A 16,956-nucleotide genomic window follows, 5' to 3' on the forward strand; every position below is an offset into this window, starting at 1 on the left:
CAATTTTATTCCTCCTCAGAAGAGGCGCAGTTTGTGGACTGAATGAGGCAGAAACCCTACATACAAATGACTGCTACTGTCTAATGCAGACTGCTTGTGTAAAAGAGCCCGAATTAGGATTACACAGGTCAATTCATACATACTATACAGGTCAGTTTTTAAGTGCATGGCTTTATGACCTTAATAACATACTTTTGATGTAGCTCGTGTGCCTAATTGTAATTACTTCAAGAACAATGCAATTCTGTGACAAGAAAAATAGCCCGGGCAAGATCTTTGTTTATAAACAAATTCCTGTTTATAGCTGGTACAAAGATATTTTAATTAAAATATATTGCAAACGAATAGAGAAAAATGAGCAACAACTATGTAGAAAGGTAAAATACTGAATGGAAAACATGCAGGCTGTTTATAAATTGAACAAGACGTGAAGGACAGAAAATAAAGAGATGACTCAGAGGGACAGCCCTGGCTGTAACCTAATCATGAACTGGAAGAGAAGAAAAATCATCTGAACACTGTGTATAAAAGTAAGAAGGGAGAAAATGACAGTTGCAGACTAGAGAGAGGCAAAGGCATGGAGGAAAGCCAAGTATTTAACATTTCAGGATAGAAAAGATTACTGTGGCAACAAATTACTTGAATTCCCCTAAAGGGAGTCATGTTCACTTTTAAAGGAAACATGCATAATAAAGCAATACTCATTTACAACTACACTTTAAAGAGAAAAATGAGCATTAAAAAGAGAGCACATGGTTTCACTAAATTTATTGGTGAAATTCTGACACCTGAAACCTCTAGTCATACATGGAGCAGTCACAGCAGATTTTTATCTAGATTATTAAAACTTTGCATTAAATGCCTTGTTTTATGCATGCTTTGAAAAGCTCTGTGCAAATCTATGTATGTGATTAATAATAAAAATAACAAGTAAGATAATCTTGAAACATAAACAGTATTTTGCTTTTCCAATTCCTCTACTTGATTGTTCACTAGAGGATACTTTTCCTCTCTTTTCTTTTCTGTCCTATTATTGTTTTATTTTAATTGTTTTTTTTTTTTTAAATCTTAACAGTCTATTTTGATATTGCAGCATTTGTCATTTGCCAAAAGGCTGTGAAACAGCATTCTTTTAAGAATGCATTGTTCTATTAGCCAGATCAATTCATCCTGATATTCTTTGTCTCCATTTGTGGGTATGGCTCCAGCAAGGTCAGTAATTAGCTCCCAGGATAACGCTCCTTGCCAGCCATGGGAATTTTACTCAGGAGGATGTCAGCTTGCTGACCACAGCCTCGCACAACCCTTTCACTCCCAAGAGTTTGCTTTAGATAAATGTTACTAATGATCCAGTGCTGCATGGAGATAGAGTTGACCAGTGACAACATTTCTGTATCTCTTCAGTTTTCACTATCCTGAAATGGAGAATAAGTTCAGATCAAAGAATTCCAAACCATTCAGTCATAAAGTATTTTTTAATATTGTTTCCTTTACTAAAATAAACGTCAGTGATCTTGCTTGACTTTCACCTAAAGATGATTGATCCTACAAATTCTCTATAAAGCCTCTTATTTGGGATATTATCTTTAATGTATTACAGAGGAGGAGTTGAGAAGAATGTTTTTTATAAACCCACCTGCTGCTGCTGAAGAGGGCACTCTAGCTTTCTTTTACAATTCCCCTAATTATTTTCTTTAGTTTTACCCTCTGCCTGGCCCCCACTGCAAAGCATTAGCAGGCCCATTTGTAAAGTAGTAGTAACACAAAGTGAAACAATGCCATAACTGTCATCCAAATTGTTCTGTACAGGGTAGTGGAAGTGTTCAGTAATAAATGATATAAAAAGGTCTTTTATTGACAAGCTGCCATGTGCTGTTTGCATTAGAGAATATGAGAAGATGATGGCTGCTGCCCCTAGGTCCCAGTGGCATTCAACTCAGTGAGATAGCAGAAAATGCTTCAGTTTGCTTAAAGCATTGATAACACCTCTAAATAATTAACTGAGGACTTCCTGTCTTCAATTACTTAATGCTTTTTTTAACATCTTGAGAGGATTATAAGCAATTTATGGATTTCACATGATGAGCACATTCACCGCTATTCCCACAAAGCATTTGTGGGATCATGTTTCCAAAGCTTTGATGTAATTAAAAATAAGCAGGAAGACAATGGTGCAGTGGCAAGGTGCTAGCCTTCTCGTCTGTTATTTGCAAGACCCTAGATTCAAAGTCTCAAGAAATACTAATGCTACAGCTTCATTAATGTTCAACTGTTGCTCAGAAAAGTGGACGGTTTTGGAAAAAAGAAAAAGGAAGAGGGGAAAATCAAAACATACATCCACAGGGAATAGGACAGCAGTTCAAACATTTGAGAATATGTATAAAATAAATTTGAGTGGTTTATCTTATTTTTTTAATTTAGAGAGTAATGATTATCCACACTGCTAAATCACTACTGTGAATTCCACATTATTACCCAAGGAAGCCCCTGCAGAAAACAGCACAAGATTTTATTATGACTGTCAGGAGGAACTATCACTTATTTCACTCCTGGCTTAACATTGCAGCGTTGGACAGCGGCTGAACGTAACAGGCACACAAAAGGAAAAAAAGATCCTTGTTTCTCAGGAGGTAATTTAATTTCTTCGCCCTTCCAACTGGTCAGAAAACCAGTATTGTCTGCATTAAAATCTCAGTTACTCTGGAAGTATAACTGCCTTTTGGGAAGGAAGTGGGAGTATGAGAAGTATATTTCAAAGGGTTTGATAAATCATTCCTTGTTGGTGGGTGTTCTTTACAGTATAAACTTACAACAGCAATTCCAAAACATACCACTGACTGGCATACTCTAGTTAATCTCATGTCCAGAAGCACTGAATATGGAAACAGGCATAATATACTGTTGATGATTTTCACACCTGAGCATTATATTGTCAAAGAGGAACAGCAAACCTTTACTCCTCTGTGAGTGACTACAGCAAGAACAAAGTTTTTTAAAGCACTAAAGGATCCACTTTGACTCTGGACTCATGCTCTGAGGGGTGGTTTAGAATGCCATATATGCTTTACAGTTTTTATGTGCCCTAAGTCAACTTCTACTCTTTGGGCGGCTATCATATGGTGTGTGTATCACATATGAATCTGTCAGTTTTCTACTCGGGTGGGGGAAAAAAGGAAAAAATAATGTATTTATGAATTCCTAAAAATCATAGATACAAGAATTTGATGTGCAGCCTGAGGTCAAAGAGTGAAAAAAAGATATCCTAGAATACTTATGTTCCCGTTTTGCGTTCAACAGAAATATTTCTAAGAATAATTTTGCTTCAGTGTGACATTCAAATATAACTAAAAATTCAATATGTAAAAATAATACATTCGAGGTCTGAGTCAAACCTTCACCCAAAATCCCCTGACTAAAGCTTCTTTCAGATACACACTAGTGAAATTTCACCAAGTATTTAGAAAATGGCTACAAGCAATATATACGATTATAAACAGAATCCAGGATCTTTCCCTTTCTGTCTTCCTTTCCTTTTCATTATCTCAGGCATGCAGTACTGGATCCTTCTTGCTCCTGCACTGCTACACATTCACAGCAGCACTAGTGACTCTGACTGCATTACTGCACATTAATGACAGTAAAAGAGAGAGTTGAATCTGTGTGAAGGGATGGCAAGCCTTGACAGAATATCTGAGACCTCAAGCACACCACAAAGCATGCATCTTGAATTGAGCTGGATAGATTTATTTTAAAATTTTGAAATTAAATCTATTAATAATTTAACAAATAGCAGTGAGAAACGAAAGAGATGGAAAAAAATAAATTTAAGATACGAAAAGTCATGATAAAGCATTCTAAACTGTGCACAGTACTGGGGATTTAAAAGTTACTGACAAGCAGCTTTTTTAATATGTTAATACTGTCTTATATCTTAAGTACAGGACGTTAGCCTGTCAGAGAGCTCTGCTTCCTTACCTGATACTGTGTGCTGCATTCTGCTTGCAGCATCAGTGTATATAAGTCCTTTCCCTACTTGACTGATCTGGTACTCTCTGATGATACCATTTGGTTTCTTGGGTGCAATCCAGCTTAAATGTAATGCTGTTGAGTTCAAAGCACTGACGTCTGGTGGCTGAACACTCTCTGGGACTCCTTGGACAGTGACTGCAACTACCTGAAGACATGAATTAAACAGCAATTTAATGTAATAGTACACTAGATACCATGATCAATGAGAATGTCACTTTTGTTTTAAAATGTTGTTTGGGCTGGCATATCATTACCAAGGGCCTGGAGAACTAGTTACTTTTTTCCTCCTTTTTCACAATGAAATCTGACCTTGAATACATTACATAAGTCTATGTCTACAATTTATCACAACAGGTTCACCATGTTTTAGCTGCAGTGTATAGCACAGGGTGAAACAACAAAAACTGTATTGCTTGAAAACTCTTGATAACTCTCTTCCATATGGTTTGTCAGTGTCTCTGCATTTTAACTGCCTGATTTCATATATTTTAAGCACCAGTAAACATGGGGCTAAGCCTCCATATATCCCATGCAATCTGAACTCTATTGTAGTTATTTGCAACTCTATATTTTTGTGAGGAAACCAAAGATTTTGAAAGATAGAATAATTTTGCTCTTGTTAAGCTCCTTCTACAAAAAAAAAAAAAAAAAAAAAAAAAAAAAAAAAAAAGAAAAAGTTAATTTTCTATTGACACACCTCTACCATCTCCTACAGAGGCATTTCGAAATTACACTTGTTTAATAAGTGAGTCAGACCTTTTTCTCTTTGAGAATCACTTTTCTTTTTCTGTTATTACCATCATAAAGTATTTATATTATGCTGTAAATATAAAATGTGCCCTCTATAATATATTGTCTTAGTGCATTTGGTGGAATCAGTCCCTACTTGCAGACTTCAGTGTTTGCAACAGTAAACGCCTTAATTACAGACAAGTGAAATAAGCTGGATTTATCAGCTCAGGCTGATGGTTGCAGCAACTGTGCCTACATAGCTTCCAGATCACAGCTCTATGTGCAGGTAGAGGGCTATATGCCTATCTCCAGCTCTCTGCATCAGTTTTTCTTTTTTTATACTTTTGGCTGAGGTTTGCACCAGTAAGAAAAACATTTAAACACCTGGGAAAAAAATAAACAAACTTTTTAATCTCATAGATATTATCATTACAAAGCACAGTCATTATTCCCCTCTTCTGCCCACAGACCTTACACCTGCAGTGCTAGAAATTTATTCATGTAGAAGCAAGGATATTACTGTGAAAAAGAGGTCACCTAAGAAATAGTTTTTCCAAATGATGAATAAGGCAAGTACTTTGCAGGACAGAAACTAGAGCTGGTTAAATAGTAATGCTGGTGAAAGGCATCCATGATACAAAAGGAAATGAGGCAGTGACAAAGGGGAGGAAAGAGATTCTATTTGTTTAAAACTGAAGTAGTCAGGTTGTACACAAAGGGAGAGCAAATCCTGAAGCAGGTGCAGACATGGAAAGCCAGCAAAGGGTAATACAGTGGAAGGAGGCTCAGAATAAGAAGGTTGTTGAACAAATTGATAGACTAGAGCTAAAGCAGATAAATGAAGAAATGCCAAGGAGGAAGATGCTATAGACCTCCTAGTGAGGAGCAAGGATTTAATTTCAAGGCTTAGAGAAAGTGCATTTTAATATTCTTTATTCTATCATGTACAGCTTTCTCTTTAACAAATATTAGTTCCTACAGTGCAATATCAACTTTGCCAAGACTGCTTTCTTCTTCTGCTTGCTCGTATCAACCTAAGGTTCCAAATAATCACCTGTCAGTAGTCAAATCCAAATAAGACTATTGACGTTTATCAGTTACTCAATAATCAGTATGTCTTCAAATTACACTTTTCCAAAAGCATTTTTATGTTACCACTCTGGCTGTTAAAATTCTGGCACCAGTTCCATAAAGACCAATCTACTAACCTTGCTGCTGTCTGTGCAACCAGCAACAGTGCAGGCTCGCAGCTGGTATGAATATTCTTGGTATGGCTGGATGCCACTTGTGTCTGTGAAGCTCATTTCTGTTCCTCTAAAACGCTCAATTCCATTTCGGAGAATGATATAGTGAATAATAAGACCTATTGCAGAAAGAATGTTTTCCCTTTTGTTAGCTGAGAAAGCCTGGGTGATGGTATACTGTAATAACCGACTCTGCACACAGAAAGTATTAAATCTCTCGGCAACCACTGTAACAGACAGTCATCCTGTTTAAATGGCTAATGTCAATTACCAGCTACTCTCTTCAACCTATACATCAACATCTCAGTATTTCTCAATTTTTATTGAGAGCTATTCCAAGTTTTCGCACTCTTTAAAAATTATAAGCAAGATTTCCTGGAAGAAACATGAGTATCACCCACTCTTCCCCACCGAATCCCCAAATATTTCATAACATGATTGTGATTGTCTGAACCATATTTGCTACTTATTATAACTGTTATCAGAAGAGGCTTCAAGGCACTTCTTAGAGACATACCAAATTGTTTTCTGGGAAGTTAGACTCTACTCTTATTTGCAATGAAAATTATCTCAACCTAAAGCAAATTTCTCTTGCAGAGTTTAGGAATACATACATTTCAGTGCCCGTGATTAATTAAGAAATGTTTTGTGATTGTGGAACATTGTCAGTTGAATGATAGAATATACTTTTTTTAGCGTATATCAATACCATTTGGTTGAAGAGGTTCCTCCCAGTTCAGATGTATCATGTCTTCCCGATTATCCACTTTGGCCCATTTTGGTGGACTTACACCCTGTGGCGCATCTTGCTTAGTTACAGCTCTGCTAATTTCACTGAAGCCTTTTCCGTAGCTATTCCAAGCAGCCACTCTGTACTCATATGCAATAAAAGGTTCAAGGTTCAGGTCTAGAAAAAAGAGGATCATCTCAGTCTTACGAAATACAAAATAACTTTTGTTTATTTTTTTCTGTGCCTATGGGACTACTTCTGTGTTTAATGACAGATAGATGTGGAAGTTGTTCCTTTAGTCAGGGCCATTTCTGATCTAGCAATACTTCTATCAACTTTCTTAAAACCATGTTTAGATTTTATGTATTCACTGAGCTTCTTGATACTTGTTTCCCTGAAGATACTGTCCTGTTTCACAGATTAATTCTTAAAGAATTCTACTTCACTACAATTGCTTCATATTTAATTAGAATACTTGATAAAATTCAGGACATCTTTTTCTCCAGAGCGAATTAAATACACTAGGAAATCACCAATTTGATAGCCACTTTTCCTTACCTGTAAATGAATACTGGTTTGGATTTCCTGTGTAGACAGTCTCCTCTTCAGCTGGACACACACCTTCCTTTAGCTCCTTTTCTGTAGCACTCTGTGAACCTTTTATCCATGCACAGATATTCTCACTAGGATCAAAGTCACACTTTCCACAGTTTGCTGTTGCCTCCATAGATAAAGGGCAAATGATATTAGCCTTACATTCTTCTTTTACCTAAGGAATACAAATACAATTTTAATATATTTACTGCATTATCATTTCTTTATAAATGCTTTCATTAGTATTTCTCTGTCTTTATGCAACCACATTGAGTACATTGATATTTCTAGCATATGGGAGACCCTTTCAGCCTTAGGCCTGTCTACTGTCTTTGATCATTAATGCTCTTATAATCCTTTCTAAAAGAAACATTTTTTTGGTAGGGTTCTAGCATGAAAACATTACAAATGTTAACCACTGGAAGCCCAAATGGCTGGGTTTGTTGAACATAGAATAGTCTATAATCAACTGAAAACGGGATTTTATCTGAGAATTTGATCATTCAGCTCCTGTGAAGTCCAGTATCTTGTGGCAAATCAGTAGCAAGTTCCCAGCCCCTCACACAGCTTGCCAAGTACACAAGAGGGCACAGTGCAATTCCTTGGCAGCTGTCAAGGCTGAGAACTCTATCCATGGGCGATATAAATTGTGTCCTCTACCACATCACTCCTAAACAGCAGTTTTGCTGCAATAAGAGGACCTCTGCAAATGTTGATGCAGATATAAGACTCAACCCACAAAGAACAAGTCACAGAAATAGAAATATACACTGAACATCCACAAGTTTCCATTAAAATTCATGAAATAATATTTTTGCCAAACCACAAGATAGAGAGCAATACTTCTCATAAAATAAATGTTGTTGTAGAAAGAAATGTACTGCAATATTTGCTACAAATATTTCTGCCCATTAGACTATAAACTTTAGAAGGAAAACCAAGCAGATTCTATGTAATGCTTCTTTAATTCACCTATTGCAATTAGTTTGTTAGCTGATTATGAACTTCAGCTAATTTAATTTCCAAAACTTGGCACTTTCACAAAAAATACATTGTGATAGATATCAGTGTAAAATGTAGCATATAAAATGGATTGGATTCACACATAAAGTAGCTCCAGAATATGTCTCAGAATACCAAGTCATTTTAATGTTAGTAAATTATACATATCAGAAAGCCAGCACTGCTATCTCTTTTCTACTGCGGGTAAGTGAAATATAAAGCACTTCCTTTGTTTATACATTACACCTAAGGCATGGATCTGGCATGTTATCTACCAGAATTCATTAACCTGTTCTCAGCCATTTTTTGCCTTGCATGAACTACGAATACAATGCATTGAGGAAATGCAGCTGACTCATCACAACACTTAGATTTTCTCTAGGAGAAAATTATTCAGTCTGAAAATGAAATGACATGAAAACCTTGACATGGAAAGGAGAAGATGGAAGAAATATTTCTGTATTCACTTAGCAGATGAATGAAAAGGGTACAGGAACACCTGTATGTGGCAGGATTGGGTCTGGTTTTCTTTTTACTTCTGTGATAAATTCCAAAATAACTACCTGATTTTCATATTGTAGAATATACAATATGCAATCCTCTTTCTCTCTCACCCGCTTTCTCCCTCTCCCTTTAAATATAAATATAAAATAATATATGTATTTATATTAAAGAAGAGACATATATATAAACAGGGTTTCCATCCTTTGAAATGTTGATTTTCTTAAACAAAAATTGTGATAAGATTTGGCAATATTTTTACAGTTTACATATAGCACCAAGATGCTAATTCTTGAAGATTTCTATTGAATTCAACTGGAATTGCAAGACTTTGCAGCTTTGAAAGTTTGGCCAAATTGTCTCATGCAGATACCTATAGTCACTGGCCATTCTTAGAAAAGATGGAATTAGCCTTTATGGTGCTTAATTTTACTCTTATATTAAAACAGAGCGAACAAACTATATCATTCATTAGGCGCAAAAAGCACCAAAATTATAATACCCTCATTGTTGCTAAAAGTTATACAGGGACCTATCCTAGTACAGCTGAAACTTAAGCCAAAATTGCCACTGGTTTCTTAAGTCCATCAAGAAAATATCAGTTGCTTTATATTAATTTAATTTTTTTTAGGAGGTTGGGGAATTTCTGTCATACTGCCTGCCCAAATTGAAATGCAATAGCATTTTTATACTTCAGAACTGGCCACTTCAATTTCAATTTCCACTTAAGGAACATCATCAGGAACTGTGGTCACAGAATGGGAGCTGGCTATACATGCCAGTCTTGTTAGTATGCCAGCTTTTAGCCACTGTACTAATCTGAAGTGCTGGGCAACACTTCACAGAGGCAGCTAATCATTATTAATTCCTTTAGAATTCATTGCAATAACATCAATCATGGTGAACTCATTCGGTATTAATATGGATGTAATGTGAAAATGAATAATGCACACAAGAGTTTTTATATTCCTATTTTAGAAAAATAGTTATGAACAGTGTATTTCTCTTTCCATTGTCAAATCAGAGCTACCGAGATATTTTCTATCAATTACCTTCATCATCATTCCAGCTGAAATCTTGTCAGAGCAAACATATTTCAAAGGATTATATCCAACTCCATTACAGCATTCTTCGCTCTTTGGAATAAGTTCAGTCTCACAGCATTTTACTGGCACTTGGTCATTCTTTCTAACATGTGCTAGGGACTCACCACTGGAACCTGAGCAGCATATGGTATCTGACTTATTCACATATTCCTGCCCACAACAGTACATCCCTGAAACGAACAAACAAAAAAATATATCTGAATATGAAATGTAAGTAAATAAATAAATAGGTAAGAAAGGAGAAAGCTCAGAATGCAGTATAGCTTGGCATAAAACCATCAACAGCTGGAATTACATAGATTTAGCTAAAGTAAGATTAAATTTGAATGTGAGGTGACTGAAGTAAGCATTCTGACTTCCAGACCTACTAAAATCAAGAATTAGAGGAATAAACAGGGATCCCCTACAGGTAGGCTACACCATTTCTGAACTTTTTTAAGAACCTTTGCTGCAAAATACCATACCAAGGTACTGTGCATAGCAGGTCAAAGACAGACTGTTGATGTAGAACGTAGAAATTGAGAAAGCTTTTTCATGTACTTTCCAGTCAGGTCTCATTCATCCCCCTCATATGGACAGTCTTCCAGTAGTGCATCTTGGCATTCCAGGATGTTTCACATTATTTTATGTTTTAAAATGGGGGTTCATACTAGGTATGTAGAAGTGAATGGGTGACTTGCCAAATACCCACAGTGAAGCTTCAGTCATCTAATAGAGAGAATTACTCATGAAGAAGTTAATATCTAAGTATAATTTGCATTTCTATGGTAGAATTGACAAGATACTAAATTAATTCCACTGTCTTTCTTATATTTGTAATATTTTTTGTTTAAAATGAAAAGCTCATCATAACCAGTATTATATATCCCACATATTCACATGAGGTATTCTGCAACCATGAAATACCAGTGTTGAACCCCACACCATTTAAATAAAGTGGTAAGTTTTGACTCTGAACCAAACGCTACAAACACCTCTATAATTGGCAATGAAATGAATATTATTACTAATTTAACTACAAGGATATCACATTAAAAAAAACAGAGCTGTGATATACTGTTACATCTACAAAGTAGTTTGTATTTGACATAATTTCTGTAGTATGTAGGCATTTAAAACACATGCAAAAGTGGCCACTTTTCTCACTGCCATTTATTGCAGCAAATCTCTTTTAGGAAGTCATACATAATGAAAATTACACTTTAAGGGTATGATCCTGCTAAAGCATTCAGAGCATTTCATTCCAATCACTGGAATGACTCAAAATGGTGACATTACTTGCATACGTTACCTTTTTTCAGGGCTGGTTCCACTCACAGCAACCGAACTGTGATCACCAGCTTTCCAAGAGGTAAATATTTCCTCCTGTTCACACCCTTTTTCCAAATTGTCCTAGGATTCTACCAATTTTAAGTAGAGAATTAATGCAGAAAATAACTCAATTCAATACTAATAAGCAACTCAGACAGCCCCAAGGGACTTTTGACAGGCAAACTTAAATTTTGATAATGAACTGTTTTTCTGTTGAAACAAACAAAGCTGTATTCTTTCACTGTGAACCTCATCTTTGTTTAACTGAATTAAATTTTTCAGCCAAGATTTCACTCACATAACAAGAAGTGACTCCCTTTCTAGTTTCTTTGGTAAACCATTACTTCTTTAATTATTATCAACCTTGTTCCAGTGTGATAAATTGCTAATTACTTAATACCCTAATCAGCGTTCATTCTTTGCACAGATAAACTGTGACAGCGCCATTAATTTAAATAGTAATTTCACTTAATGGCCAGAACGGCACACCAGATTTTTATGCAGCATTTTCTGAAGACTGCATCCATCACTGCAATATTCTGACATAAAGATGTCTGACGTGCACTAACTCACTTAGGGAGAGCAGATGTTGCAGAGCAGAGTTTGGTAGTAATTCCCATAGTGCATCACTTCAGCATGAATGAGCTGCAAAGGCAGAGGTAGACAGTCTTCTGAAACTGCATTGCATAGCCTCTGACCTTTGCTTAATTTATCACATGTAGCACTTGACTCCTGAACCTTGACATCTCAAATATACAATTTTAAATATGCTCCAAGAAAAACAAAATAGGACCATGTAATATTGATGGATTGATTTGCTTTCTAAAAATCACTTTATTCAATTGCTTAAGGATCCAGAAATTCCTATAAACCCTTGCTGAATTCAGCAAAATACCAAAACCCAAACTATTCGTTTGTAAATCAGCTGGAATGTGTGTGTCATGCTTTATATATTTATGTTCCATAGGCACATAATGCATTACAGCAAAAAGAAAATCCATGGCCTGGAAAAGACACCTCCTGCTAACAGTGATTTCTGTCAACAATTATTTCATGTTCATCCCCAGCAACTGAAAAAATTTACAAACATAGCTGAGTGATGAATTACTAATTTAGTAAATCTGCAAACCCAATGCATTCAAAACAGAAAAATGAGTATTAAAAGGCTTAGCCTTTGGAGCCAGAATAGAGGATCAACAAAATACAGAGCCAGTGTACATTGCAAAATACTCCAAAAATCCTTGGCTTACATGGGGGTATTGCAACTATTACAGATCAGGAAACACATCAGTACAAAGCATCATCTTTCATGAGTCTGCAGTACAGTGGCATAGTGTCATTTTACTAGCTTTTTTTTTTTTTTTTTTTTAAAAAAGAGAAAATCCAAGAGTGGTTTTAGCTGACATTATCCTTTGTAGCCAGAAATAGACACCTTTGGATAATCACATTGCAGCAGTGGGGCTCAGGCTGTGTATGCAATGGCATCACTGCCAGCCTTTGCCAGTAGATGTCTCTATGGTCACCCCACTAATGAAGCCAACAAGGGGCGAAAAGCAAAACCTAAGAAAATAGAAGTTAAAAAAAAGATTAGTGTGAGATGGACAAAACATCTCTTTCTGCAGAACAGACTCAACAGAAAAGGTATACAATGGCAAGTGGAAAAGTTCTACGATTCAAGCTCTTAAGCCAACATTTAGTGCAAACCTGGGTCATCTAGATTCTGCAGAAACACGCTTCTTTCAAACTGGTCATGCAAGAGTAAGTGGCTTGCACTTTCAGTGATCATGTTTTTCTTGTATGACTTGTTTGAAGGAACTGAAACTCCCAAACAAAAGCTTTAAACTGTCATTATATTTTCAAGCATGGCATTCATTGCCAACTACAAAATAGAGCTTCAGAAGCATTTCAGCTTTTGCATAAAGCCACCCCTGTTACCTCTTCTCTTTCTAGACAATGAGATCATCTTTCCAATTACCATATTCTTGCAAAATTCTTCTTATCCATTTGCCAATAATAAGTAAATTATGTTTTTATGTGGGAGTATTTTTCCATTAGAATCATTATAATAATAGAAATAGGGAGCAGGTAGATTTTTGTGCCTGGCTTGTGCATTTTCATGATGTATTTAGCAAGGCTGAATTACTCTAAGAAATTAAGTAAAAACCTATTGAGCATGATGTATATGATATGATAAGAAACCAAAATCTATTCTATGCTTAATGCAAAAGAATACAATCTCTTTTCAACTAAGGCGCTAATTCATCTTTCAGACCTGTATTTGTGATCGGCTCTATGCTGGCTCACAGCATAAAGTCCTCACAGAAAACCTGTGAATGATGAAAAAGCCACTGTTTTCTTTTTTAATAGTGAAAAAATGTCATCCTGACCCATTCCCAAGAAAAATGGTGTAAATGACAGAGCGCTATAGGCTAAACACATTTTAAAAAGAGGGGTTTAAAGTTTTTTTAAATATATATATTTAAAGAAAAAAACTGTTAAGAATACATATATACTGAAATGAAGAACATAACTTTCATCCCAAGATACCTGTATTACACTCCTACACAACTCATCTGCCCAGAGAGAGCAGTAAAAACATAAACGCTACCCCAGCAGTTCTGTTCCAACAGCATCTGTTAATTCACTCCATTTATAAAATACATATTGACAAAGACAACTGAACTGGGACCAGGGAGATTTGATTTGGTGTGAGAAAGTCAATTCAATGTGATTTTGTTAAAGGGCTCCTGCAGGCAAATAAAAGAGTTTAAGTAATAAAGCACATAAAGAGATGTTTTATGAGCCAGCCCCGTCTTGTGGCTGCCACACAATGCGCGGCTATGCAAGAAGGCCTTGTTCAGAGCTGATATTGTGAGCCCTGCGTAGACGCTGTGGATAAGGCACAATTAGGGATCACGGTGAGGGGGAGCTAAAATCATGCAAGTGGTGCTGTTCACAGCACACACTCCAAGGGAAGGACAATATAGAAACTGCAGAATGAGTTGCAATGGCTGTTCTGATTAGCCCTTCCTGACAGTCCACACAGACCTAGGGTACTTACAATACCACAGAGGCTGAAGGATCCAGTGAATACAACAAAATAAGCTGAAGATAGAGCTCATTTTTGGGAAAGGAAGAGTTCAGGTTTCAGATCTGGATTCTTAGTTATATATTAAGATCCTTAGTTGCACAACTATAGGCTCAGACTGGCAGGCATATGGTGAAAGCACTACATCACTCATCTTTGTACACCAAGCAGAACTGGGGACTAAACCTTCATTATTTCTGTGCTTTGAAATCAGGCTCCCCTTTGAGACTCCAGTTGTTTCTGAAGTTTTTGTCAGGTTGAGAAAGCCTAAGGCTGGTGGTATATAATTTGTCTAAAAACTGTGGAAGGAAAAGACACATGAAAATACCTGAATATGGTTTGTAATACCTCCAGTGTCTGTCATCATCTAGTCACAGAGTACTTTACAAGGGAGTAGGGTTCAGATTGTACCTTGAAGTGATGGTGTGCAAGAGATTAATGGGATATACCAGGTGAACAAGTGATTAGTGCTAGGGATTAAGTTTTGTTAATTTTAAACTGCAGCAGGTTTACCTTTATTTAGATGCACAAGTGAGAGACATAGACCACCAAGCAGATAGCATCATAATCTTCAATTTCTAAATGACTAACCCCACATCTCCAGAGCAAATGGAAAATCCCTGCACTGAGATGCATGGCAGCACAAGGTGGCCAAGTCTAACCTCTGCTCTGCTCATTGAGAGGGGACCAGTCCTATTTCCTGACTGGCATAATAAAAGATCATGCACTCCTTTTGAATTTTCAGTGTCTTCAGTTCCTGCTTTTGGACAAAGGCAAAAAAGGGTTATTGATAGCTCACCATTTTGCAGTCTATCAGAATAGGTGAGTAAAATGCAACATCATTTTAACAAATTGGCATACGCACCTTAAATATGAGCGTGCCACTGCTGAATGGTTGGCGTCGTAAGAGATTTAGAAAGATGAAAACCCCTTTTTCTGGAAAACTTATCACTTACCTGTGAGAGGTTTGTGTGCAGTCCCTGCTTCTTCATTGCCACAACAGACCAAGTCCGTGCTTATAACTTCTCCCCCACAGCACTGCTGATTGAAACTGTCATGGAGGGATCCGGCACAGCAGATTTGATTGCCCAATGTGGAGTATGGCATTCCCTGGCAGCAAGAGTCACCAATTCCAACTGAAACTCTGTTTTGCTCTTTGTTAGGGCAACACACTTCTCCTGTCAATTTAAGAATACAATTAAAGATTTTATGCATTTGTATCTCTTGAAAACTCTGAGAGGCTTTCATCTGATAGCAACAAGTCTGGATTCACACACCAGTAGCTTCATGTACAAAGCGTTCCACATGAAAGCATGGAGTCACTCAGTACTTTAGAATGCTATAAGAGTATTATATTCATTTGTAATAATAATTAAAGAAACATGCATTCATGAATTAAGGGGCAAGAGTCTGTAATATATCAAAATGCAAGCATGACAAAAACAAACTGAGAAGAGCAACTAAAATAATTTCTGTAAATATGATAAATATATACAGCTGAAAACCTTTAAGTAGAGGCAGCTACATAGTGAAGAGAGTTCATTCTTGCTATGATTAACAGAACAGTCAGCCTACTTATTCTCAGCAAAAAATTTCCTTGTCTGCTCCAAAATCATTCCAAACTCATTTTGAAGGAGTAATTCACATTGCTGAAAGAGTTTTTCAGTGTTGCTCAGGACCTCATCTCCCAAAGAATTTAAAGATTAAACTCACTTTAAAAATCAAATACAGCCATCACAATCAGTGGGCTTGGCTGCTACTTAAGCAAAAGCATCAGCTTTTGCAGGAAAAGGCCTTGGGATAAGACTGCCAATGAGACTGATACTATAATGATGGGCTGGGCTAGGCTAAACTGTGTGCTATGAATAGCATGGATAAAGCTATCATGGATACAAAAATTATGGTAAATGGCAAAAAAATTTAATTCACTAGAGTCTGCACTTGTTCTGATCTGGTGTTCTAAAAGTTACATTTTTTGTACTGTCTTTCCATGTTACAGTGTTTTCTGTGGCCCAAACGCCACTTGGAAGGAGTAGGGTTTTTTTCCTGCTATTGAAAACAGGTAATAGATGTGTTTAAAGTATTTGGAATCCTGATTGTTAATAAAAGACATGTGCTTTGATTTTTAAAACTCATTTTTCTCATTGCAAGCAATATCTCAAGTTCTTTTCTTGACGGGGAATTACAGACAGAGAGCCCTAAACCCAATACAGATTTTGTCAGAAATAAACAGATAAGAGATGAGGGAGAACACTGTCTTCCTACTCCCCACATTCCTTGCCAAAGAGGTGCCTGGGTGGTAGTAGCATTATTTGTTCTGCTCTGCTTTAAGGATCTGTCCTCCCATCTTAGTTCTGGGATGGATGTTTGCACTTCTTTGTGCACTACTGTTTCAGAAACTGAGATTCCTGCCTTCCTAATTTGTAATCTTTATGCCTTCAGCCCAGTGTGCTTCAGTACATCTAGAACTATCAAGCTGGCCAAACAACATCTGGGAAATATGTATGCTTAGAGAGTTTCCTATATAAATAACTTTATCAAATAAAGTCAATAATAAACAAAAAAAAGATGAGGACAAATTTTTAGAGTATAATAGATATAATCTGTTTAGATACTTCA

The 16,956-nt window shown here is 36.4% G+C and overlaps 1 protein-coding gene across 1 annotated transcript in view; it reads right to left on the bottom strand.

Moving 5' to 3' along the window:
- The window catches only part of USH2A (usherin), a 388,963-nt gene that overhangs the window by 74,324 nt on the left and 297,683 nt on the right, over positions 1 to 16,956 (bottom strand). The window contains exons 49-54 of the mRNA XM_026844632.1: positions 15,294 to 15,515; positions 9,885 to 10,108; positions 7,294 to 7,504; positions 6,715 to 6,912; positions 5,970 to 6,124; positions 3,976 to 4,174 (exon numbers count right to left, since the gene is read on the bottom strand). Of these exons, the coding sequence (XP_026700433.1) occupies positions 3,976 to 4,174; positions 5,970 to 6,124; positions 6,715 to 6,912; positions 7,294 to 7,504; positions 9,885 to 10,108; positions 15,294 to 15,515 (1,209 nt within the window). The remainder of the gene's footprint in view (positions 1 to 3,975; positions 4,175 to 5,969; positions 6,125 to 6,714; positions 6,913 to 7,293; positions 7,505 to 9,884; positions 10,109 to 15,293; positions 15,516 to 16,956) is intronic.

This window comes from Athene cunicularia, assembly GCF_003259725.1.
Source record: "Athene cunicularia isolate RWA chromosome 3 unlocalized genomic scaffold, athCun1 chr3_part1, whole genome shotgun sequence".
In the NCBI taxonomy this organism is placed as follows: Eukaryota; Metazoa; Chordata; class Aves; order Strigiformes; family Strigidae; genus Athene; species Athene cunicularia.